Source organism: Syngnathoides biaculeatus, chromosome 10, assembly GCF_019802595.1.
Source record: "Syngnathoides biaculeatus isolate LvHL_M chromosome 10, ASM1980259v1, whole genome shotgun sequence".
NCBI lineage: Eukaryota > Metazoa > Chordata > Actinopteri > Syngnathiformes > Syngnathidae > Syngnathoides > Syngnathoides biaculeatus.
In genome coordinates this window covers 12,417,367-12,442,806 of record NC_084649.1, presented here as the reverse complement: position 1 = coordinate 12,442,806, position 25,440 = coordinate 12,417,367, and the positions used below count along the sequence as shown (strand labels likewise).

The 25,440-nt window shown below is 39.4% G+C and overlaps 2 protein-coding genes and 1 long non-coding RNA gene across 9 annotated transcripts; 1 reads left to right on the top strand and 2 right to left on the bottom strand.

Moving 5' to 3' along the window:
• Positions 1-432: 432 nt before the first annotated feature.
• stx16 (syntaxin 16) lies at positions 433-9,571 on the bottom strand. 4 transcript variants are annotated; one of them, XM_061832193.1, is made up of 9 exons: positions 9,141-9,571; positions 6,273-6,284; positions 6,065-6,172; positions 5,852-5,992; positions 3,568-3,730; positions 3,386-3,474; positions 2,344-2,487; positions 2,126-2,206; positions 433-2,054 (listed from the first exon to the last, which is right to left on the bottom strand). In XM_061832193.1, the coding sequence occupies exons 1-9, from the start codon at positions 9,264-9,266 to the stop codon at positions 1,953-1,955; spliced, it is 966 nt and encodes a 321-aa protein (XP_061688177.1). In that variant the 5' UTR covers positions 9,267-9,571; the 3' UTR covers positions 433-1,952. The 4 variants fall into 4 exon arrangements, with proteins under 4 accessions (XP_061688177.1, XP_061688179.1, XP_061688178.1 ...); XM_061832195.1 differs by having other exon boundaries at positions 9,186-9,571; XM_061832194.1 differs by lacking the exon at positions 6,273-6,284.
• On the top strand, positions 4,142-23,946 carry LOC133507292 (diacylglycerol kinase alpha-like). 3 transcript variants are annotated; one of them, XM_061832192.1, is made up of 24 exons: positions 4,142-4,235; positions 11,301-11,380; positions 12,483-12,559; positions 13,909-14,050; positions 14,317-14,391; positions 14,511-14,560; positions 14,662-14,736; positions 17,066-17,182; positions 17,258-17,375; positions 18,644-18,732; positions 19,370-19,477; positions 19,558-19,656; positions 19,734-19,784; positions 19,989-20,062; positions 20,735-20,809; positions 20,884-20,969; positions 21,045-21,134; positions 21,208-21,368; positions 21,473-21,537; positions 21,911-22,001; positions 22,096-22,276; positions 22,355-22,475; positions 22,566-22,626; positions 23,347-23,946. In XM_061832192.1, exons 2-24 carry the CDS (start codon positions 11,308-11,310, stop codon positions 23,425-23,427), a joined length of 2,160 nt encoding a protein of 719 aa, XP_061688176.1. In that variant the 5' UTR covers positions 4,142-4,235; positions 11,301-11,307; the 3' UTR covers positions 23,428-23,946. The 3 variants fall into 3 exon arrangements, with proteins under 3 accessions (XP_061688176.1, XP_061688174.1, XP_061688175.1); XM_061832190.1 differs by having other exon boundaries at positions 4,144-4,235; positions 22,096-22,475; XM_061832191.1 differs by lacking the exon at positions 4,142-4,235 and adding an exon at positions 10,828-10,890 and having other exon boundaries at positions 22,096-22,475.
• LOC133507295 (uncharacterized) lies at positions 20,966-22,877 on the bottom strand. 2 transcript variants are annotated; one of them, XR_009796787.1, is made up of 5 exons: positions 22,832-22,877; positions 22,160-22,257; positions 21,382-21,606; positions 21,225-21,306; positions 20,966-21,123 (listed from the first exon to the last, which is right to left on the bottom strand). It is a non-coding gene; the product is annotated as an uncharacterized LOC133507295 (long non-coding RNA). The 2 variants fall into 2 exon arrangements; XR_009796788.1 differs by lacking the exon at positions 22,832-22,877 and having other exon boundaries at positions 22,160-22,296.
• Positions 23,947-25,440: the final 1,494 nt, after the last annotated feature.

The window sequence follows — 25,440 nt, the reverse complement described above, 5'->3', positions numbered from 1 at the left end:
GAAGCGCCATTGATTTCAGCGGACTCTTGTGATACTGTGTGATTAATGTATAAACCACGTTTAGTATCCACTCGTGAAGATTGGCTTTGTGTTTTGATTTTATTTTTAAAATATACATATCTTTTAAAGAAATGGCTGAGATTTTATTTTGAAAGGCGAGGTGATGTTTATGTTCCGGATCAGGCGAAGTCCATCTGATTATTCCACGTGTACACTGTACACGTACCCATGACATAACGGTCCTCGTCTATAAATCTGAACGCGGCGAAGGCTTATCACGTCAATTCTGGGGAAAGGAAAAAAAAAAGCGTCTACGGTTGTAATTTTATAACCACTCATGATACTGACTGGATTACATTGGAAACAAATTCATCATATAGACAGTAATAAAAAAGATAGTATTCTATGCACTCAAATTAACAAACTATACCATCATGTTGCAGATTTATTTAAAAAAAAATCTCTACACGAGTACCAATAGGACACATTTCACACACATCTTCACATCAATGACAGAGATGGTTTCACGTGTATAAAAGACTTGTGCTGCACTCCCCCAAAAAGATCACATGCAAAGTCTGAAAGTCCATTTTTCGCTCTCATCCCATTTTTTTCCTCAAGATTCCAAGCCCGGGCGTTCATGACATCAGCACAAGCAACGGCACTTGGTTCGACGTGAACATTTGCGAGACGATGACAACCGTTTTACGCACAAGAGTCGCAGAGGTGTCAGGTATTGAACTTAATACCCCGGGTCCCGACATTGTGGCTTTAATACTACCTCCGAAGACAGGAAAGAAATTCAAGGGTCAACTTTTCTCTGCCACAAGCCATTTTGTGGGGGGCAGTTTGTACAAAAGAAATCTAAAAGGGGACTACTGATGATGGTGGGCGGTCTCCAAGCAGCTCATGCACACCTCAGAAGAAACAGAATGAGGGGCAATGGGGCAGTGCGTGTTGCCCAAGGGCACTTGTGACAACGGCTCCGACACTGGGGTAGAGATTTGTCAAATAAGGCTCTACATTTTTTCAGCCAATCAGTCTTTAGAGGTTAGAGCAACCCAAAACAACACCAGAATAAAACAATATGATGCTGCCTCAATGTAGCTGGTTGTCTGGGATGGATGGATCAGTTTTCTTGAGGGAGTGATAATGAACCTTAATTTAAGCGACTGGTTGTACTTAACACAGCCATTCTGCTCCACGATCATTTGTAAATTTTAAAAAATAAATATATATTTTTTTAAATCATACAGAAGACAGTAGTATTACATCAACAACACCTTCTTGCTCAGGCCTCAAGTATGTGCAAACTGCAGCTTATATATATATATATATATATATATAAGAAAACGGTAGCACTTAATGGCGGGACTATGAAAACAAAACAAAAAAAAGGTGACTTTAAAATGATGGGATGGATCAGGGAGCCAGCTGCCTAACCCCTCAGGCAGGCAGCGGAACTTCAACCGCTTCAGTAGTTTCAAATCAGAACCTAAAATGTTTAAATGATCAAAATGCTGTCCTTAAACAGTATAATTTTTTTGTAGTGAATGGTTGTTGTAATGCTTTGTGCTGCCCTCACAGCCTTAAACAATAAAATTGTTGCTTATTGAAAAGAAGTCAAGACCATTTTTTCAACAACACAGATCCTTGTCCAGTTATGTATGCCATTAAGTGTTTTCTCTTAAGAGAGACAGATACGCCAACACAGTCAAGTAGAAGCCGAGACAGTTAGGGGTGAGCCACATTAATCCGCCTCAGCTCACTCATACTTGATTGTTTCTTCGATTAAAAAAAAAACAACCAAAAAAAAAAAACATCTTAGTACAGTCCTAAGCACACCCAGAAAACAGATGTGGAATTTCATCATTCCTGCTTAGTGTGAAAGGCTGTCAACTTGGTTTTGAGCATAGGTCCACAACAAACAGAGAGCAAAAAGGAACAGAATATTAAAACTTGGTTGCAAAAAGAATAATAATTAGAATGATGATTATGACAAAGAGGATCAAAATGACCAGCATCTTCCGGTTTTTCTTCTGGTACTGCTCTGCCTGAAACGACCAAGAGAATGCGTGAGAGAATGAGTTTTGATTCCACGTGGCTACATCCAGACTGGTTTTACCTTTTGTAACTGTTTCAAGCCATCGTCTGTTTTCACACACGCTTGCTCCACATTGAAGTCGATTCTGTCAAGAACGGTGCCCTGGAGGAACCACAGCAGAATTTTACATTCAAGTCAACTGCTATTTTTTGGCTTTATGACTTCTATAGAAAATTAATGCAATATGTGAACATGCTCTACATTTTGTAGGTCATGCACAGGGATCGATGCAATAATACCTGTTCTACCACCATCCCGGCCAAGTCCCGGAAAATCTCATTCAGATCGGAGATGGATTGAACTATTTGTCTGATCTCCCGCTCTCGCTCTTCTACCATAACTGTGTTCTGTTCCACCAGCATTAACTGGTCATCTGTAAAGCCCTGAAAAAGTATTAGCAGGATGATAATACTACATAGTGTTATTTCCTGAGAATGATGGAGAAAATATTGAGGATCCCCCCCAATCCCCCCGTGAGTCACCTGTGTTGGCAAACATTACAACCAATGTTTTTTTTTTTTTTTCTGCTAATGTTCTTTCACCTGTGCAAATAATTCCCAGCTGACATTAAACTGTCACATGCAATGGGGCAAAAAAATGTATTGTCAGCCATCGACTGTGCAACTTCTCCCACGTAAAAAGAGGACAGTCCTGTAATTTTCACCATAGGTATACCTCATCGATGAGAGAAAACGAGGGGAACAAAATAATGAAAATCACATTTTCTTTTAAAGAGTTTATTCATAAATTGTGGTGGAAAACAAGTGTATATCAGTCAATAACAAAAGTTAATGTCTATATCCACTTCATTGCAAGGTTTTCACACACTGCTACTGGTATTTTGGCCCTTTCCTCGATGCAGATCTGATTGAGAGCATTAATGTTTTGGGGGTGTCGGTGGGGAACACAGACTTTCAAGTCGCTCCAAAGATTTTCTGTGGGCTTGACATCTAGAGACTGGCTAGGTCACTCCAGGACCGTGAAATGATTCTTATAAATACTGGTCTGTGAGAGCCGGAAATCTTGCATATTTGTAGGTGACCAAATACTTATTTTACAAACATAATTTGCTAATAAATCCTTTAAAAATTAAGACAGTGATTTTCAGGTTTTTTTTTTTCTCATTTTGTCTCTGATACCTGAGGTACACGTACAGTCCTCTCTTACCTTTTTATGGGAGAATGTGTACAATTGGCAGCTGACTAATTTTTGCCCGACTTTATTAAACGTCATTATTTTAGGCAAACCAAAAGACTGATTGTGTTTCAAAGAGCCACACACCTTGTCATACACGGCGAGCGCTTCATCCTCTTCCATTAACGGTCCTGAGTCAAAAAAGTGCTTCGATCTCTCCTCACGATTCTTCATACCTGCAAGATACGACAAAGACTATTTCATGTGTATTGGACAAGTTTTGAATTAAGACCTATCAGACAGATCTGAATTATGACAATAAAGCATACGTTTTAAGTAGCTGGACTGTGTGTGCCTGAAATTGATGGACAGCTCCTGCAGACTTTGCGCCAAGGACGAGACCACGTTTCGCAGTAATCTCTGCTCCTGCTCGGTGCAGTGGCCGCAGCGAGACTGCAGGCCCGTTACGGTTCGTTGACATCGGTGGAACATCTGTACTCGACACAGGAGCAGAAGAACCGTCAGCATTTTGACTGTAGATGTCAGGACATACCTGTTTCTCCCAACTTTTGAGCCAAGACATTATTTCGCGTAATAAAAATCTCATGGCACACCACCAAATAAAAACTACTCTGCATACCGAAATAATGACACTCTCATCTCAATTTATTCCCAAACGCAACATTTGTGATGTAAAAAAACGAGACTAAGACAAATCATTGTAAAACTTTCCACTATTTACGGACTAGTAACGTAAACTACAACGAAAACAGCTTTTAGTGCAAGAAATATCACAGAAAACTCAAAGTACTCGAAAACGCATCAGAGAACACTGACACTTGGGGCTGACGTCACCTCTGTTTGCAACTTATTCCATTTTTTTTTTTTTTTTACAGGATAATAGCCAAATGCTGCTTCACCATGTTTGCTTTGGACTCTGCACTCCACTATTTGACCTGAGTCAGTCAATCTCAGAGCCCTGCAGGGTTTGTATTCCGTAAGCATTTGTTTCATATATTCAGGACTTAGCAATAGCAGAACTTTAAAATCCGTTCTAAAACTGACTGGAATCCAGTGTAAAGACGATACAATTGGAGTTATATCCTTTGACCTCTGTGATCTGGTCGGAACCTGAGGTGCAGCATTTTGAATGAGCTGCAGCTGGGGAGCCCAGTCAGTAGACCATTACAATAGTCAAGTGTACTTGAGGTAAAAAATATGGATGAACGTCTCCTGGTCTGCTTGACATATGCAAACCTTCACTCTAGATATATTCTTCAGATGGTAAATAGCAATTCATTTCATATGACTGTTAAAGGTCAGGTCGGGATCAGTTACAGTGAAGAAAATGAGTATTCAAACACCTTGGTATATTACAAGTTCTCCCACTTAGAAGTCATGGAGGCGTCTGAAATTTTCATCGTCGGTGCATGTCCACTGTGAGAGAGATAATCTAAAGAAAACTCCAGAAATCACAATGTATGATTTTTTTAACGATTTATTTGTGTGATACAGCTGAAAAGTATTTGTACACCTGTCTATCGGCTAGAATTCTGACCCTCAGAGACCTGTTAGTCTGCCTTTAAAAGTCCACCTCCACTCCATGTATTATCCTGAATCAGATGCACCTGTGTGAGGTCATTAGCTGCATAAACACATCTGTCCACCACATACAATCAGTAAGACTCAAACTTGTAACATGGCCAAGACCAAAGAGCTGCCCAAAAACACCAGAGACAAAATTGTACAACTCCACACGGCTGGAAAGGCCTATGGAGAAATTGCCAAGCAGCTAGGTGAAAAAAGGTCCACGGTGGGAGCAATCATTAGAAAATGGAAGAAGCTAAACATGACGGTCAATCTCAATTGGAGTGGAGCCCCATGTAAGATTTCACCTCGTGGATTCTCAATGATCCTTAGAAAGGTGAGGAATCAGCCCAGGACTACACGACAGGACTTGGTCAATGACCTGAAAAGAGCTGGGACCACCGTTTCCAAGGTGACTGTTGGTAATACACTAAGATTGTCATGGTTTGAAATCATGCATGGGACGGAAGGTTCCCCTGGTTAAACCAGCACATGTCAAGGCTCGTCTTAAGTTTGCCAATGACCATTTGAATGACACAGAGGAGTCATGGGAGAAAGTTTTGTAGTCAGATGAGAGCTGAAACTCTGTGTTCCTCAGTGACAGCCCAGAAACCTGTCTGATCTGGAGAAGATCTGTGTGGAGGAGTGGGCCAAAATCCCTCCTGCAGTGTGTGCAAACGTGGTGAACAACTCCAGGAAACGTTTGGCCTCTGTAATTACAAACAAAAGCTACTGTACCAAATATTAACAATGGTCTTCTCAGGTGTTCAAATACTTATTTGCTGCTGGATCACACAATTAAAAAAATAAATAAATAAATCATACATTGCTATTTCTTTTATTATTATTTTTCTTTTTAGATTGTCTTTCTCACAGTGGACAAAAGCTCCTATAATGAAAATTTCAGCCCCCTCCATGAATTTTAAGTGGGAGAATTTTCAATATAGCGGGGTATTCAAATACGCATTTGCTTCACTGTGTATATTATACTGTTGTGATTTAAATCGATACATCGATCGTGCATACCTGTGTGATCTCCTGCGTTGTGATTTCTATGGCATGCTCTTCTTCACTACTGTCATCCAGTGTGGGTCGATTCATGTGCTTGTCGTGAAGTAAAGCCAGGTCCTTCATTTTCTGACGTACCCGTGATATATCATAATGGATCTGAAAGGTATACATGTTAGCGCCTGCAAGGCATGCCCTGGACGACGTTTGGAAGTTTCTAGTCCAGGTTACCTCATCGATACCCTCTATCCATTTGGGGGGTAACTTCCTGGTGATGCCGATGGCAGCTTCGGGATCCAGACTGATTCCTGACACCAATGCCATTCGATCGTCAGCCAACTTGAAAACAAAACACTTTTGTTAAGACTTTATATAATTAAAAAACATTTAGTGCACGCTTAATACCAAGGAGAATTAAACCAGGAAACAACAATGGTACCTCATCAAGCTCCTACAGTTTGGCAGATAGCAGTGTGGTTCCATCCAATAGCAGAGGAGTAAAAGGAGTGGAGGACAGAAGCAGAGCAGAAGTGAGCCCCGAAAGTTGCAGCAATGACTACCAAGCATTACAAAGACTGTCAAAAATTACTTTGTAATCTTGCACATTTTTTATACAGTGTACAGTATATAAACTGTGGCTGTGTATTTAAATGTATGATCAGATTATGTGCTAATATACACTGGAACTTTAACATTCAAACATTCTCAAAATTGAGCTAGTGTTTTAGAAAAAAATAAAGCCAAAAAATATTGCACAAAAACTTCATATGGAGATTATTAATTTAATTTATAATTCATTAATTAATAATTAATTAATGATTTGTGTATGAATTAATACGTGGATCTTTTCCCTTCCAAATGAAAGCACAAGAAAGGAGTACCACAGGAGGAGAGCTAAAGAGGAAAAATGTAGTATAGAACTAAAAAGAACTTGGAACCTAATGAAAATTTAGCATAAGCCTGATCTGACTGCTTATTATAAATGGCTAAGTCAATTTTGATATGGAAATGAAAACATAGCTAAAGGTGTGACGAAAACTGTTGTCTAAAAGGGAGATGAATTACATCTTCAGCAGGAAGGAGACTTGCATTAGGTGTTAATTCATTTACCAGTACACATAATACGTGTATTACGTTTCAATATGAATTTGCCAACTTCTTTTTACACTTGTATGACAGTTTCATGATGGGGACAATTTGGCCCTGGAACAAATGTGCAATTTTAAAGACAAGAGCTTAAAAATATGAATAAATCAGTTAATTTCCATGTTTAAGGTTCCACTGTATTTGTATCAGCCAAAGCTTGATGAAAGGCACAGCTAAACGGCACAAAGCAGGGATTCAGACAAAGAATTTTAAGCAAGATTGTTTACTGCGTCACTTGGCTGTGATTGGTTTCTTTATAGCGATACATTTCGCCGATGTTTACCATACATACAGACAACATCAGAAACAGACTAGACAGTGATAATACGAGACATCAAACATCAAGTTGAGCCGGGTAGCTTGTATCTACCGGAGCCGATATTAACCTCAAGACAATCAGGAATACATCAATAATGTAGATAAAGAGCCTTTTTGTGGAGGTCCCATTTTTCCAGTGTGTAAAAGTTTTCACGCTCATCAGTGCAGTAGCCACGATAAAAACATATCTCTGTGTGAGCAATATTTATCTCTCAGGCAGTGTCTATGGGAACATGCTTTACATGACAAACTTATAGTGCAAATGTGCTTTCCAGGAGCAACACCTTTGCCATAAAAGGTTGGGGAACCTTCAGCTGGACACGTAGCATTTTAACCAAGCCGCCAGTTGTTATGAAAGAGAGTAAAAAAATAAAAGTACACAAATGCTCAGAATATACAGGGTGTCCACACTTCACAATTTGACAAAATGTATTACAAAAAGCAAATGAATACACAAATTTTTCGAAATGATTACAAAAAGAGTAGTTATTGAGGTTTCTTTCTTTTTTTTGCCTCATTTAACACACTTGTTCATCAGTTGAGTATATATATATATATATATATATATATATATATATATATATATATATATATATATATATATATATATCAGTGTATATGTTTATCTACCGAGTTCGGCTGTTTTCCTTCAGTGGTGTTTTTTCAAAAATAACCACTACACATTGAAAGCTGAAAGAAAGAGCTAATTAAACTGAAAGTCTGATAGCCTCTCTCTCTAATGAAGGGTTTTAGAACAAAAAATGGTCTTAAATGGTCCTTGGTCTTTTCCTTCTTTTTCCTATGCTTATCGTCACTCGAATCATCGGTGTGCAGGATCCTATACTCACAGGTGTGTAGGATCCTGTCCCAGCTGATGCTGGCGAGAGGCGTGGAACGCCCTGATCTGGTTGCGGGCCAATCACACTTCAAAATTTGAAGCCAGCCTTAGAAGTCCAGGCAAAACTGATTTTGAAGTTATGCGTACCAACAAGAGACATCAGACGCAGGGTTATACTAGGCTTATTTCAGTGTATTGGTACTAGTGAAGGTTGCTGATAGCACCCATTGATATTTACAGCAAAGAAAAAAAAATGACAATGAGTAACTTCTCATCAGTATTTGCGGTTTGATACATCAATGACCCTGCGTGCGTCAAAAGGTTTTTATTCAGAATTATCTGTCATTTTGTTAATTAAAATGGTATACATCAAAAGTACTTTTGGTGTTGGTACTTGGTATCATATAGGCAACTTTTTAAGAGTGATTTCTCATTCTGGTCTCTGTCTGTAAAAAGTGGTTTCAAATATCCCTAATCTTGACCATAACCATATTAAATGCAATGTCATTGAAAACATAATCACTGCGTATACAGACGGCTCATTTATTTATTTTAATTGTTAAGAGACTCTGTAGACACCCTGTTAACCCATTCACATATTTTGTTTCACTGACAAGAAAAAGAGGTTCCCCATCCTTGCTATACATCGTACAGTATATGACTTCTTAGCTGATTCGAAGGTCAGAGCTCATTTAAACTGCGTAAACGTGTTTTTGAAACGCTTTACCTCAAAGTACCTATCCGTATTTGTGTACAGGATACCGTTTTTTTTTGTAGGCTAAACATAACCTTAATTTTCTTCTACGTAACACTTATTAGCTTTAGCTGGGAGACAAGTCCTGAGGTGATATCCCGTGATAACGAAATGACAATGACAGGAATCTGACCTAATTACATTTATAGACAGCCATTCTTCATTATAAACTAGTCTAGCTAGCGCAAGTAATACTGGCTATATGCAAACAGACAAACAAGTAAAATGTCAAAACGATGCAAACCACTCACCGCAGCATTGCTACGTGTACTCAGACGGGGGTCGTTTGTACTCACTTGCTCAGCCAATATCTGCCGGTTTTGGATCGCATTGTTCCGCATTAACAAGAAGGCATCTGTCAGACGCCGAGTGGCCATGACTGACTCGATATCTACGTTAACTCGGACTAAAAAAAATTGTGTGCGGCTCGGCTAAGTCTTTACGGTATTCCAGCACCTCACCGCATGCTAGCTTTAGCTTTTACCCATAAAAATGCCAAGGGATAAGTCGTGATACAACATCAATAATACAAAACAGCGTCCTAATGCTCTCCGTGTTACTTATAATACATTATGCCATATATAACCAACATGACGCCCACGAAATCTGGATTTTATGTCAAACTGTCAACGTCGTTCTTCAGACTGATACCGGAAATGAGAAGACACCCGCGTACGCGTTAAGCCATTCTTATTCTACTCAGTCAAGAATCACAGCTGTATTTGATAACTAAAATATGTCGCCATCTACTGGGCAAAAATGTACACATACAGTTTGGGCTAAAGTACTACTGAACTGGGTTTGAGTGATTTATTTGTAGATCAGGTAGAAAAAAAAAGTTGTATGTATGTCATATGTAAAATGATTTATTTTTATTTTTAAAAACAATTTTGTATTTTATTAGAGTAGAGTTCATTTTATGTTTTTCACCAATTATTTGATTAAAAATGTTTAATTACATATTATGTAAATTGGTCATTTTATTCATCTTTTCATTTAATTCAAAATGAATAAAAAACCTTTAAATATATTAAATGTTTGTAAAATTGCTATATTTAGTAATATTTGTATATGATTTACTGTAAATCATTAATAATGAATGAATAAAAAATAAAAATTACTTTTTAATAAACCATTTTTAGGGGAAAAAAAGACATCTAAACTATTACAACAAGTATCACCGGACTCTTGATAATGTAAATTTTCCATAGGCTGGATTAAATAAAAGATTTTGCTTCTTTGCCCTATTGGATATGTGCAGTAAAAGTCATAATAACAATATTTGTGGTACTACTACTACTAGTACTATTAGTACTACTTCTACAACAACTACTACAACTACTATTATTAAGACTTATCACAAAAATAATGATATGCAATATTTGATGACGAAGGGTTATACTTATACTGTATATCAGTACTGTGACTCATCAGTCTCTTTTGATGGTGTCAACAGCTTTCTCCAAGTACAGTACTGTAATTGCATGTTTGTGTGATTGTTCTTGTTTAAAATGGCCTTTTCTCCATTTTTCGCTTGTCCCCTATTCAGTTACCACACAAGAATCTCATTTAGCTAATTTAGGCCTCCATTATGTCATCTTCAAATCGTATTACTAACTACATAAAGGGTGTCAGTATCTTGAATTTTGAAAACTGTGAGTCATCACTTGCTGAGAGAAGAAAATTACTCATTTAAACCCTGTGATTTATAAAGTGTTTAATACACCATCGTTATACACAATTCATAAATCCTGTTTTGTGAAGTGTTAGCCAAGTTTCTTTTTGTTCATAATGTGTCCATCGGTGAAAAAAGTTCACTGTGGTGGCATTATCTGCTTGAGGTCACATTGAGAGGTGTTGCCGCTCACATTCATCATGTGGTAACAAGCTCCTCCTCCTGCTGCCATGCTTAATCCCTGACATCCTTTAATACCCAAGTGGACACTGGCCGCTGCTGTCGCTAAACAGAGCTCCACGATCAGGACATCAGCTTTAGACGAGGTGTGGAGCTTGATCTGAGCCTCAGGGGTCCAAAACACAAGTGGTGAAATCTACTCGCTCTCATGGATCGTCTGCCTCTTTGAGCTCATTTTAAATGGAACCCTACTTCACATGAGCTTGATGGACAGAGAAGCTGCCTTGCAATGCGTGTTTGTCTCCCTGTGGAGAACCAAATGCATAGATGCAACACTTTCACTAGGTTGAATTTTGACTTCATTAATCGGGGAGTGTTCAACTTACTGCTTTTGTGTGAAGCTTCAGGAATGGAGGGGAACCAGTTGAAGGAGTAACTAACAAAACAGGAAATTAAAACTAGTGTGTCAACAACATATGCACGCCTTTACTTTGATGGCTCTCTGCAGGTGTAAAGTTTCTGTCCTCCGTCTTTTGAACTGTTCTGTCTCCCTCAGATAAAACATGGCTTCCTCTGGGAATACAGAAGGCACTGTGACACCTGTGGATTTTATCCAGCTGCAGGAGTACATGCAATGTGAGTGTCACTACTTGAGTGTTTGCCTAGCAGAAATTTGTGGTATAAATCAATCCTATAGGGACATGTATAAAGTTACTAGTTTTTTTTCAAACAGTAGACAATGTTTCAGTATTTGTGTGAAGGGTTTGGAAATCAATCCGCTAATTTTATTTGCACGTGATTGAAATGGATTGACAAATGTTAGAAGGGAGGTGTGGAGGTTGGGAGTGGTTCGTACATTCACCTCAGAGTTCTGAGGTTTGGGACTTGAATCCAGGCTCAGGTCTTCCTTTGTGACTGATTTGCATATTTTCTTGTGTGCGTTTTCCCCCAAAACGTTTCTTAAATTCACTGAAGCCTCTCAAATCGTCCCCAGTGTGACTGTTTCCTTCGTCTACATGTTTTACCAGTTTAGGGTGTACCCTGCTTCTCTTCCAAAGTCAGCTGGTAAAGGCTTCAGCTCAACCGTGACCCGAGTAAGGATCAGTGGTTTGGAAAAGAGAGAATGAGTGGCCTGTTCACAATGTTTGTCTGACTTTGATCAGTTCGAAAAGCTTCCAAATTATTGGATTTTTCTCTAAATAGGTCAGTCTCATGGCAACATCAAAAGGTAGTAGCGTGTAGTAAGGGGCTCGCAAATGGATGGATGGATAGATTACTCACATTTGTCCCTGTATTACCACAAGATCCCAAACCAGATTATGTATCCACAAAAAGTGATGAGCATCCACATAGTGCACGTTTGAAACAAATAGAGAATACATCTAACAGAAGGGCTGGAGGGTGGGTCAGCTGTTTAAGCGTTACCCTCACTACGCTTTCCTTCCACATCCCAAAAACATGCAACATTAATTGGACACTCTAAATGGCCCCTAGGTCTGATTGTGAGTGCGGCTGTTTGTCTCCATGTGCCCTGCGACTGGCTAGCAACCAGTTCAGGGTGTACCCTGCCTCCTGTCTGTTGACAGCTGGGATAAGCACCAGCACTCCCCATGACCCTTGTGAGGACAAGCGGCAAAGAAAATGGATGGATGGATGGATGTAACAGAATTTTTTTCCTCCAATCGACACACAGCGTGCAGAGTTTATTAATGGAACTGTACTTGTGGCTTTTTTGCAGACAGCACTTTGAGGGTGAAAGATATGATCAAGGAATTTCAAAGCGGGGGTCGGCTAGCCCAACACAGCTCTCGAGAGGTCAGTTATGCGGGGGGACCTGTGAAAACACCTCGTTCCTTTCAGAACACAATGTGCAATTTATTTCATGTAAAACTATTTTCAAGGGATCATATCTTTCATTTGAACAAATTGTCATTTAAAAGTACATCTAACATTTCCTTTAATTTTTGGAAATCTGATGGAACTCAAACATACTCTTGAATGTTCTTCCATGTTAAAATCACAATTAATTAAAAATAACAATTTTTAAGCAAAAATGTGCAGCAGGTTAGGGTGATTAAGGATAGAGATGGAAATGTATTGTCCGGTGCCAGTAGTGTGCTAGATGCTCGATCGAAAGAGGACTTTGAAAACTTGATGAATGAAGAAAATGAGAGAGATGCAAGAGTAGAAGAAGCAAGTATGATGGACAATGAAGTGGCATTGAATGGTAAGAGGGCACTAAAAAAATAAAGGCACTAAAGAGGATGAAAAATTGAAAGGTATTTGGTCCTGATGATATACCTGTGGAGGTATAAAAACATTTTGGAGATGTGGCTGTGAAGTTTTTGACAAACATGTTTTCACAGAATACTAGCAGGTGAGGAAAAGTGTGGTGATGTGGATAGCTCTGGGAGCTACAGAAGAATAAAGTTGATGAGCCACAGAATGAAGTTATGAGAAAGAGTAGTGGAGGCTACACTCGGGAAGTATTTGCAAGCAACAGTAGGAGTTCATGCCTAGAAAGAGTTCCACAGATGCATTATTTGCCTTGAAGATGCTAATGGAAAAGTACAGAGAAGGTCAGAAAGTGTTACATTGTGTTTTTGTGGTTCTTGAGAAAGCCTATGACAGAGTACCAAGGGAGAAACTGTGGTATTGCATGGGGAAGTCTGGAGTGGCAAAGAAGTACATTAGAATGGTACAGGACATGTATGAGGGCACCAGAACAGCAGTGAGGTGTGGCCCAAGTGTGGCAGAAGAGTTTCAGGTGGAGGTGGGACTTCATCAGGGAACAGCTCTGAGCCCCTTCCTGTTTGCAGTAGTAATGAATAAATGAAGGACACAGTTTACAAAACAGTGGTGAGACTAGCCAGGATGTACGGATTACAGATAGTGGCAGTAAAGAGTCAACAGAAAGCACAACTGGAGGTGGCGGAAATGAACATGTTGAGATTCTGTCTAGGAATGACAAGGTCGGATAGGACTAGAAATGAGTTGAAATTTAGAGAAAGCAGACTTCAATGGTCTGGACACATCCAGAGGAGAGCGAGTGAGTATAATGGCAATGGTAAACCCATTTGGATTACATGTCACATTTTAAACAAAATATTGCAGATCCTTGTTTCCACTCTGACATTACGCCTTCATTTGATTTATTTTAACAGTATGTGGATAAGGAAGGGTTCAGCCTCTTCCTTAAGACCTACCTAGAGGTGGACGACCTTCCTGCAGATTTCTGCCAACACCTTTTCCTTTACTTCCAAAGTTTCGAGCAGGACAGCTCCACTGAGAATGCCCAACCCAAAGGTGAATACATTAAAGCTGCATCTCCCGCGGTGCCCTCCACCGAAGCAGATTTTTGTGTAATTGACTTAACAAATTATATATACAGTATACACATATACTGAATGCAATTGTTGGAATTGAATCAATCTGTACTAATAAAGCTGACTTGTCAACTAATGGTTCACTCCTTGCTCTCCACCATGGGAAGCTAAACTAACAGCCTCAAGGTCATGCTTTTTTTTTTTTTAAAGATGCTAATATGAATTAAATACCTGTTTTTCCGTCAGGTGGGGTGCTTCTGAGTGATGTGTCCTGTTACCTGTCAGTGCTGGAAGAAGGGCAGCCACGGGAGAAGTTGGAATGTTAGTTACCTTCTTGATGTTTTGTGGCACGTTTATTTAAATTGTCGATATATCTTTTCCACTTGAAATAATAAGAGAGTGGCTTTGAGAATCTCTTACATCATGGTTTGTGTTTTCAGTTACATTCAAACTTTATGACAAAGATAGTAACGGACACCTGGATAGCTCTGTAAGTTTGTCCAAACCACCACATCTCTATGCAGAAGAAACTCCAGTGAATGGATTGTTTTGTCTTTGAAATATTAATGCGGTCTTTTGTCTGACTATCAGGAGGTGGATCGGATCATCACGCAGATGATGCGGGCTGCAGATTACCTTGGCTGGGACATAGCTGAGCTCAAAACTGTATGAACACTCTTTTGTTTCACCAGTGGGTGTGACTTACTCTATGTACGAGTTTGTACTTAACTTGAATATTGTACTTGCGGTTTCTCAAACCTCTGGGCGGAATATTGTTTTTAGTATGTTTTATTAGCTCACAACATACAGTGACAAGAGAGATTTTTCTGCTGTCAGAACCTTTTGCTATGAACTGGGTTTCACAGACCATTACATCAGAATTAATTGTGGGGATTTTACTTGTTCATTCACAAAGGTGCCATCAGATTTTGATATTTGGGACTTTGCACAATCTACCCACCTGGGAACCATCATTATGACAAAAAAAAAAGTAAATAAGGTCAATTGCCATAATGTCTACATTTAGGGATTATCAAACAAAGAAAATGCATTTTTTGTGGCTAAAAATTGTAATTAATACTTTCTAAAATTCAGGTATTGTAACCATGATTAGGTATGTTGTTTTAGCAAAGCAGTTAGGAGCAGATCGTTGCCGTTGGGCGAAATCGTAGTATTACCAAAACTATGATTGTTTAAAAAAATTTAAAAAGTAGGATTTTCATATGTAGTATCTCAAGCTGTTTTCAACATTTTACATGAATTTAGGTTAATACAAAATAATTTCAAAAACAAAACATCGCTATGGGGACTGACCAATAGTGCGACAATATATGACAATAACCTCAGCCATCTTATGCGGGTGGTACCGTTATGATTGTTGGGGGGTGCGTGCATAATTCCCTTATCCGGATTCTTTAATGATTTTTTTTTTATTGGCAGTTGAACTCCCTTTTGCAAAGTTTATCTAAAAGTCATTTGATTAAAATCCGGGTGAATACTTTAATTTCCCGTTTTTCAAAATGACTGCAGTGAACACGTCATTAAAACATAAAGTCTTACACTGACCTTTTCCACAGTGTTGGATTCCTGGTTATCCAGATTATTTCTTTTTTTTAATGGTTGGACATTAAAGGGTATCGCTGTATTAGATACGTTATACATTGATGAATTGAGATAGGAGTTTAATTTTTTCCATGACCAACTCAAAGTACTCATGTCTGAAATCACCTTTCGCCATTGATTTGATTTGAAATTCCATTAATACGTTCCAGCCTCGGCCCTGAAAAAGCAGGCAATTTTTTTGTAATGTGTTTTTTAACAAGGAAAATTAGGAAATTGCAATATAATACTTTAGAAAAATGTACAGTGATAACATAAGTACAATGTAAAGAAAGTAACAGTTTGTGGTTTGATTGTGCAGCTTCTTCCATTATGTGCGACATACGCATATACGTAGAAAGGTCAAAACTGTCCAGTAAGCTGTGGCAATATTAGATTTTGGAGAGGATAATGAAGATATGTAAGCGAATATTGTTGCATTATCTGTCGACCTGTTTTGTTGCACTCTTTGTGGTCAAATATCTTGAGTTTAAAATGTTATAAGACCAACAATGCCGATGCTATTCTTGAGCCATTTTCGTATGCCACTTTGCATCATGCGTTAGCATTAAGCTTGTTGACTTTTGTATAGAGCATAGCGATGGGGTTGTTTTGAATACATCCATCCATCCATTTTCTTTGCCGCTTATCCTCACTGGGGTCGCGGGTAGCGCTGGAGCCTATCCCAGCTGTCAACGGGTAGGAGGCAGGGTACACCCTGAACTGGTTGCCAGCCAATCGCAGGGCACATGCAGATGAACAAAGATTTGCACTCACAATCACACCTAGGGGCAATTTAGAATGTCCAATTAATGTTGCATGTTTTTGGGATTGGGAGGAAACCGGAGTGGCCGGAGAAAACCCATGCAGGCACGGGGAGAACATGCAAACTCCACACAGGCAGGGTCAGGATCAAACCCAGGTCCTCAGAACTGTGAGGCCAATGCTTTACCAGCTGACCCACCGTGTCACCTGTTTTAAATACATACTGTGTAATTCTCTTGTTTTGTATTTAATTTGACAGTAAAACTGCACAGGGTGTTGCATTAAACATCTTAAAGCTTCCTTTTTAAGGAATTGTTCACTAGTTGCCAAACTCCTGATTGTTGTGAAGTGGGTTATGTTGAGTTCACTGTCACCTCGCAGCACTCGTATCTCAAAATTTTACACACAAGTCAGAGAAAAAGTCTCTCATATCTCAACGCACACACTAATGTGCCTAATAGGACTCACTTGTAGACTAGACACCAAAGTCACTTTGCATGGGCCACAAAGGTATTTATTGTGTTTGTATGTTTGCAAACTGTCATCCTGTATGCCAAGGGTACAAAAGCAAAACATATAAGCCACTGATTCAAAGCGTACTATTTTTTTTTTTTTTTTTGTAATTGTGTAGGTGCTCAAGGACATGATGACAGCAATTGATGTGGATGACAGTGGTACTGTCACACTGGAGGAATGGCTGAAAGGAGGCATGAACAATGTGCCTTTGCTTGTTCTGCTTGGATTGAAGGTAAAACACAAACATTGCACAGACATTCCCACAAATCAACAGTGCTTCCTGAAGTGTTTGCATCCACACCCATAGGTGCCGGATAGGGATGGGCAGCATAATTGGAGGATGAAGAATTTTAACAAACCGGCCTACTGCTGCGTATGTCAGAGCATGCTGCTCGGCCTCAGGAAACAGGGACTCCGCTGTACTTGTAAGATCAAACAAACATCACAGAGCCTCTAATTAGGCAGGGGGACCGGGGAATGTCAAATTAATTTTTGTCGCAGGCCACATTGTTGGTACAGTTTTCCACAGAGGGCTGTGACAGTAAAACCACCCATCTTCCATTTTCTGTAATGGTTACCCTCACTAGGGTCGTGGGCTTTCTGGAGCCTATCCCATCTGTCTTTAGGCGAGAGGCTGGGTACACCCTGAACTGGTCGCCAGCCAATTCCGTGAAACCATATACTGTAAACCTTTAATTGCCTGATCATAGTATTATATATATACTGTATATACAACAATATGATGAATAGCTAGCTTCCAAATCAGAAGTCGAGCATAACAGTTTGCTCAAGTTGGTGTAAAAAGTGGATTGCTTACAAAAAACAAAATACTTGCAATATTGCAAAATTATTAATTCCATATTACAATGTGAAAATTTGGTTCAGATTTTAGCAAGAATTGTGAAAGTTGATGAAAATTTTTGCTTTTAACAGGCCAGATGTGGCCCCTGGGCTGCGAGTTTGATATAGAGTAGCTGCTTTTTCATTTTATTATATCCACTTGATACTCTCTTCATCTGAGAAGTGTGGCTTGAGGATTAAAAGACATTTTTAAAATTTGAACAGTATTTGATTTCATATCTTATCTCAAATGTCCGCCGATGTCATTCGCCATCACTCTTTTGCAGTCAGATTTGTGTTCCCCGGCAATGGGCCTGTATTCATTCGACAACAAACAGCCCTTCTAAAATTAGCAGTACCAATAACTAGTACTTAAAATGCACGCCATGTGGCTCCTTTGAAACTGATGCCTAATTGTCCAACTGTCGTATCACCACACTACCAACACAGAGTAGTTCATACAAATAAAAAGAGGCTGCTCATGGAATTATGTACATGTTTGGCTGATACTGTTGTGTGGGCCAATGTCATGCTGACTTCAAATTGACCCTGTGGGCTGGACAAAATTGCTGCCTGGGCCAGAAGAGGCCCGGGGTTTTGATCATGTTTGATCATGTTTGTTGCAATAAACTCATGTATTCTGTATTATTATCATAAATTACTTTATGTGCAGGTTTATTATCACATTATAAACGTTAGTTAGTTTGGGTCTCAGACAGAAGGCTCATTCCTTATTTAAGTGAAGTTAAAAAGGTTGTCGAAGACCCTGGTATTGATACATAGAGCTGTGACTGATATTATTTTGATTGTTATTATTTTTTTAATGATTAGTTCTCAATTTCTCTTCCCTCAGGTTGCAGTTATACTGCCCATAGTCGGTGTTCCAACAAGAACGTTGAGCCCTGTGCACCCATGTTTGTCAAATCCAAACAAGAACTGAGGGTGAGCAGCGTGACGGTGATTCAGTTCCTTGCTATTTGCTTTGATTTGAAAATATTGTCTGTATGAGAAAGTTAGAAAATACTATATGTAATATCTTATGTTTTCAAAACCTGTATATTACACCTACATTAGCGATTTTACAGTTCTCAATGGAATCTGGAGTCTGTAATCTAATCTCAATATAGGTTAATATCTGTGATGCTAGGAAGTTGTTAAACTCATTATATTTTCTACTTAATTAAATGCAACTACTTAGAGTATATGTTGCCAAAAACATTTTCAGGGTATATTATTTTATTATTACAATACTCATGACATCGGTGCTCATTGATTGAAGTTATTCTTACGAGACCAGGCTCTATAGTTTAATAAGGTCCAAATTGTGAAACAACTGAATGGCTGTTGTTGATATGATTTGATGATTTTAATGTTAAACCTAACCCAGGCAATGATAATTTTCATCATCATTCTGGCAGGCAGACAAACAGATTCTCACCGAGTGGGAAAAACTCCTTAAAGCAACTAATGGATAATAATATCAAATACTTGGATTAGTTGTTTACTAATTAATAAACCGGACTTGGGATATTGGTGTACTGTATATATTGTTTTTTTGAAACATGATTTTCTGCCTTAGGTGCCGTCTCACGACTGGGTCAGGTCTGACCGCAGCTCCAAGTGTCAAGTTTGCCAAAAGAAGATAAAAACTTTAGCTGGAAGGCTTTGCGTGTGGTGCCACCAGATGGTGAGAAGAATGTGAATAAAGACTTTGTAATAATTATAAAGGATAACGACATCCTGTGGACACCGCTGTTTTCATGTCAGCGGCACGACGAGTGCATCTACACTGGAATATCCACCTGTGACTGTGGTTTACTGAAAGATCATATTCTCCCTCCATGGGCCATACATGCTAACGCCAAGGTAGAACGTCATTGTGTAGTCTGCGCCATTGTCAGTTTGCGTAGTTGAGTTTATTGTTTGTATTGTGTTTCCTTAAGGAACAGGACGCCAACCTGATGAACATGACTCCCGATGGCAACATTTTACAGGTACTTGTGTTGTCTACGTTGATCATTGACAAACATGACTTGGACATATTGCTGTCACTCAATTTTTTTGGTCCATTCCCGTTCATATAATAATGCAGTAAAAGAGGTAACAGTGGAACTGGATGAAAACGTGTACACAAATACAAGCTCATATTTCAAAAATGTGATTCAAATATGATGATGGCCAAAGTATTTTCTCTTCAGATTGTCCCGATTCCTGACATTCACCCGCTGCTTGTATTTGTAAACCCAAAAAGTGGAGGAAACCAGGGTGAACGGTGAGTTGACATGAAGTTCAATAGGTGTGAAATCTAATGAGGTACAGTACAACACTGATAAATAAATTTTTTTTCTGTATTCATTTTCAGGGCTGTAGAAAGCGTATCATAGTGTATCATACCAAGAGATTTTTCTAGCCTTTCGGATAACTAAGTGAACTATGAAAATTTGCACCACCGCATTAAAAAGCATAATGTTCACTTAATGTTCCCAGAAAATAAAAATATATAAACGTGCCATAAAATTAACTGTAAAATGTTTTTTATAAACCAAGCAAAGTGTCCTCCACTTTGATCTGAGCGCATAGTATGAGTTGCTTGTCATTCATGATTCCATGCTTAAAGCTTTTACTTCTTTTTACTTTTACTTTACTTACCTTTTACTTCTAGTCTTTTTACTCAAATTAGAAGAACAGTGATGTTGTAAAATAAAGTTCACAGAGATGGGTCTATACACATGTAAAGTACTTCACTATATCAATATTAACAGATTTACAGACAAAGAAAATAAAACGGAACTTGAAATGTATTTTGAGAGTGACTTGTCAACGCCAGCATTTCAGCAAAAGGGCGCTGATACACGCTTCACACATTGTGCAATGAGATACTAACAAGGCAGTTTGGAAAAATTCAGAAATGTATTACATTTTATTATGTGCGTTTCCTTTACAGAGTTCTCTGTAAGTTTCAGTACCTACTGAACCCACGTCAAGTGTACAACCTTTCCAATGGAGGTCCCGCGCCAGGGTGACGCACTTTTGCCACACGACACTTTGACGTTTGACTGTGCTTTTCTAAACTAAAGCTCTTACTTATTTTAGGCTACATTTCTTCCGCAATCTTCGTGACTACAGGATTTTAGCGTGCGGAGGCGACGGTACAGCTGGGTGGATCCTGGATGCCATCGGTACCAGAGCACTTGGTTAATAGATGTGGAATAGAATGTGGGAGGATGAACCCAACCCTGGTGCTGTGTTTTCAGATAAAGCTGGCCTCCAGGTGAATCCTCAAGTAGCGATCCTCCCCTTGGGGACCGGCAATGACCTGGCTCGCTGTCTGCGCTGGGGAGGAGGTAAAAGCTTCAAATTCAGGCAAACATGACGTCAATTTGACGAGTAACGTGCTTTCGCTGCTTCTCTTGGAAGGCTACGACGGGTCTGACCTGAAAGAGATCCTGAAGGACATTGAGGCAAGTGAGCTGATCCAAATGGACCGCTGGAGGATACAGGTGACACCAAATGATCCTAAACAAGTGAGAGACCCCGTCCCCTATCACATCATCAACAACTACTTCTCAGTCGGATCGGTGAGTTACATACTGAAGTATGGATGCAATACGGTACTTGAACATGAGATGTAAACTGAAGTTTCTCGTTGAGGCAAAGACAAAAAAATGATTTTGTTGAGCAGGATGCGTCAGTTGCTCATCAGTTCCACTCTATGAGAGAGAAATTCCCTCAGAGGTTCAACAGCAGGTGAGGATGAGGAATACAACTCTGGTCGGTTTTTTCCAACTCTTGTGACTAAATACGATCAAAGGAGGCCTGTAAAAACACAATACCAAATAGGAATAAATTCAACAATTTGCTTATTTTATGGTCCTAGTTTATTGTTGTACAGAACCACAACACTCCATACTAATCTTTTGATTGCTGTATTAACCTCAAACTGGCAAAATTATGACAAAGCCTCTATAACAAAACAATGACGTCAAAAATAAACATAGTGTATCGTTAAAAGGATACATCTCTTACACTCTTAAATTAAGATAAGTGATCATTTCTACTGTGTTCCTGGGGGAGAGCCACAGTTGTACCGAACGTATTATTTTCTTCTAATGTCCAAAAGAATGAAAAACAAGCTTTGGTATTTGGAGTTTGCTACATCTGAGACCATCAGCTCCACTTGCAAGAACCTTACAGACTGTCTCGCCATTGAGGTGAATGTTTTTTTGGCAGTCATGGGACCTTTTTATGCTCCCCGCCCCCCAAATTCATTTGTTGTCACAATTTTCATCTTACGAACAACGACAGTGCTGTGGGAAACGTCTGGACCTGAGCACCACGTCTCTCGCGTGCATCGCTGTCCTCAACATACCCAGCATGTATGGTGGCTCCAATCTGTGGGGCGAGTCCAGTAAGGCTGACGCTCCACCACGGGTGCAGCCCGATGAAGTCATCACTGATCCAGAAATTCTTAAAACAACACCACAAGGTATACAGAGTTATTTTTTATCTCTTCTTGCTACGATAATGTTGTTGCAAGAGCCTTTTCATTATGATATGTTTGCAGACATGACTGATAAGCGTCTGGAGGTTGTGGGCTTGGAAGGGATGATAGAAATGGGTCAGATCTACACTGGACTGAAGAGCGCCGGGCACAGATTGGCACAGGCTTCCCAAATTACTATCAGGTGGTGTTCTTTAACCTCTAACGGAACACCCAGATTATTTCTCCAAATGCACCTGAGAAATAAAATGCCTCCCTTGATTCTCTATTCCAGGACGTTCAAAGACCTGCCCATGCAGATTGATGGCGAGCCTTGGATGCAACCTCCTTGTACGGTAAGTCTCCCAAAAAAGCGACTCAATTGAGCTTTGTGATTTTAGTCCCGTATGTTCCCGAGTTTCTTTGACCATGAATATAATTGTGCTCATGAATACCATTTCATCGAGTTAAAAAATTACAACTGAACCCCACCGCAAATAATAGGATGAATGACTAAGCGTTCAAATCTGAAAAATGTCCCGCTAAACCACTGCATGTTACCTTGAAACTGCAATCGATTTAAAACCCAGCAGAGGGCGACATAGACCTTATCCCTCCTACTTGTGTTCTTTGTGTGTTCAAATTCAGGGTCAAATGGGTGCATGATGAAACAATGTCAGCACCAGGGGCATATTTAGTTAGTTGGGGGGCCCGCGTCAACAACATATTTATGTGTCAAATCTGCACATGTGCAATAAGTAGATGGTATTGAATGAGATGGGGAGGCTCCCCTTCAAACAAACAGGATAGCTGAAGCATTTTGACGTGCTTTTAAATATGCGAATTAAGACTACCCCACAATAATGGATTTAAATTGAAGACATCTTTTTAGGAGACATTTGTGGGGTGGGGTGGCTGAATATTTTAGGACCCCAGGCAATAGCCTGTATTTGCCTAATAATAAGCCTGCCCTTCGGCAGCACAGGACTTACACATGTCATTCCAAATGATTGTCATTTTAATATTTTACATCATGACTGAACCAGAGCCGCCCGTTGTGTCTTCCTTTGTTCCAGATCCACATAACTCACAAGAACCAAGCAAACATGTTGATGGCGCCACCAGCAAAGCCGTCCGGCTTCTTCCACCTCAAGTAGAACAGCCTTTTTCCAAAGAGGGATTCCCAATAGGAGTATTCCATAAATCATGGAGACATTTTTGACTGGTACATTCTTTTAAATGTCATTATTTGTGTGTTGTGTTTCACAGAATTCCTACAGATTTCTTATGAGTTACAAATAATTGTTGCTAATGTGCCAGTTTGTGCCACACATTTTGGCACTTAAATTAATACACGAGCAGGTGTTAGCTTCTTAATGACGTGCTTACCTGCACTTAATGTATTGTATAAATATATTTATTTATGTGTTTTCAATCGACAGACCAAGGAGAACACATAAAATGAACTGAATGCAATGTGTTTGAGGTTTATCGGGCTGTGTTTTCCATACAATGTAACGTTAACAGGCTCAGTGTCCTCGTCTCTTATACAACAACAAAAGCTAATAGAACCTTGTGACCTAATATAAGGGTGAGTGGATTTCTTTGGGGGTGGGGTCTTTTATTGCTGTTACATTATTCATGGTTGATGGCAGGTTTCCGTTGATATTAAATACTAAAAACAATCATCTCAATGTACTCATGTCTTAATTGCTTCCTGTGCCTTATCTGTGAACTGAATGAAATACTGGGTCTATTTGTTGTAGCCGAATATTGTACAAAGCCTTATTGTTGTCCAACGTGGACATTTTCTGAAATGTCATGTGCATCCCTCTTTGTAAAGACAGTGCTATAGGCATATTTATTTACACGCTGAGTGATTCTGCCCGCCAACTGAGTATCTACATGCTTATCTATCCTGGCAGAATTTTGGGGGAAGACACGCTTTGCAGAATGCACGGGTGGGCAAGGAGGACTAATCCAGGGATTGTGGGCAAAAGAAGCATGGAGGAGGATTAATCCTCAGTAAGTGAGAAGGAAAAGTGGAACTTTACGTGGGAGTTTTAAAACAGAACAGCCTAACTGCAGACATCTTAAGACACACAGAGTCGGTGAATTGAAAGCTTACATGTACTTTACCTATCTATACATTGCTAAACTACATTAAAATGCAGTCTCCTCGCTCACAGATGAATGTCTGATAAAACTACAGTTCATGTATGTTAACTATTGGGGCATATGTATGTGAAATAGTAAAGCAATTTCTTGCCTTTAATGTTTAAAGAAACATTCCACACGGATCCTCTCCACATTCGCATGTTCATTAGTAAAACCCAAGTTCTTCTCACCCTGAATGATCCCTCGCACTCAAAAGAGAAACGGGATAGCGCCTGAGCCTCCTCAGAGAGGGTTCAAGTGCGCTTTGAGTTAACTGTTTGTGGCTGATAAGTTATGACATGAGCGGTATTAGCTCAGGCTTCAATTGTTGTTGACATATGGATATTTACAGCTGTGACTGCGCTGTCCATTATGTGGCTGTTCCAGTGACGACAATGGGGAACAACACAATCTATCATTTCACATCTCTTGATTTGGAAGCAGCAGTTATTGCAATGATTTCCTAAATCAGGTCCCAGCTGGTTACACTGTGGATTATCTACGTTAAAAGATGAGTTCAGACTTTGGAGATTATATTGGGCGAATGTGAAAAGAATTGAAAAAACATTTTAATGGTGCATTGACTTGTAATTATGAAAAAAATTACCCCATTGGGATACGATTCCATGGTGACCCCAGACAGGGGAGTCACACTGGGAGGAGAAATGGGATGAAAATCTTTATTTGAACACTAGGTGTTTCTGAAGGGGGCCTGCAGGGGGACGGAAAATGTTGCTACGTCACTAACCCCAGATCACCCACTTCAGTGTGCTGTAATATTATTTGTATTTGTAGTGATGCCTTGGTGAGTTCATTCATTCAATTTAATTCATGTTCCCTACTGCTTATCCTGACTAGGGCTCCAGGCATGCTGGAGCCTATTCCAGCTGACTGGGGGCGAGAGGTGTGTTACAACTTGAAATGGTTACCAGACAATCCCAGAGCATATTGGGATGTCGGGGAAAACCCACCCAGGCATGTGGAGAACATGTGTTTATTATATTATTTTTCAT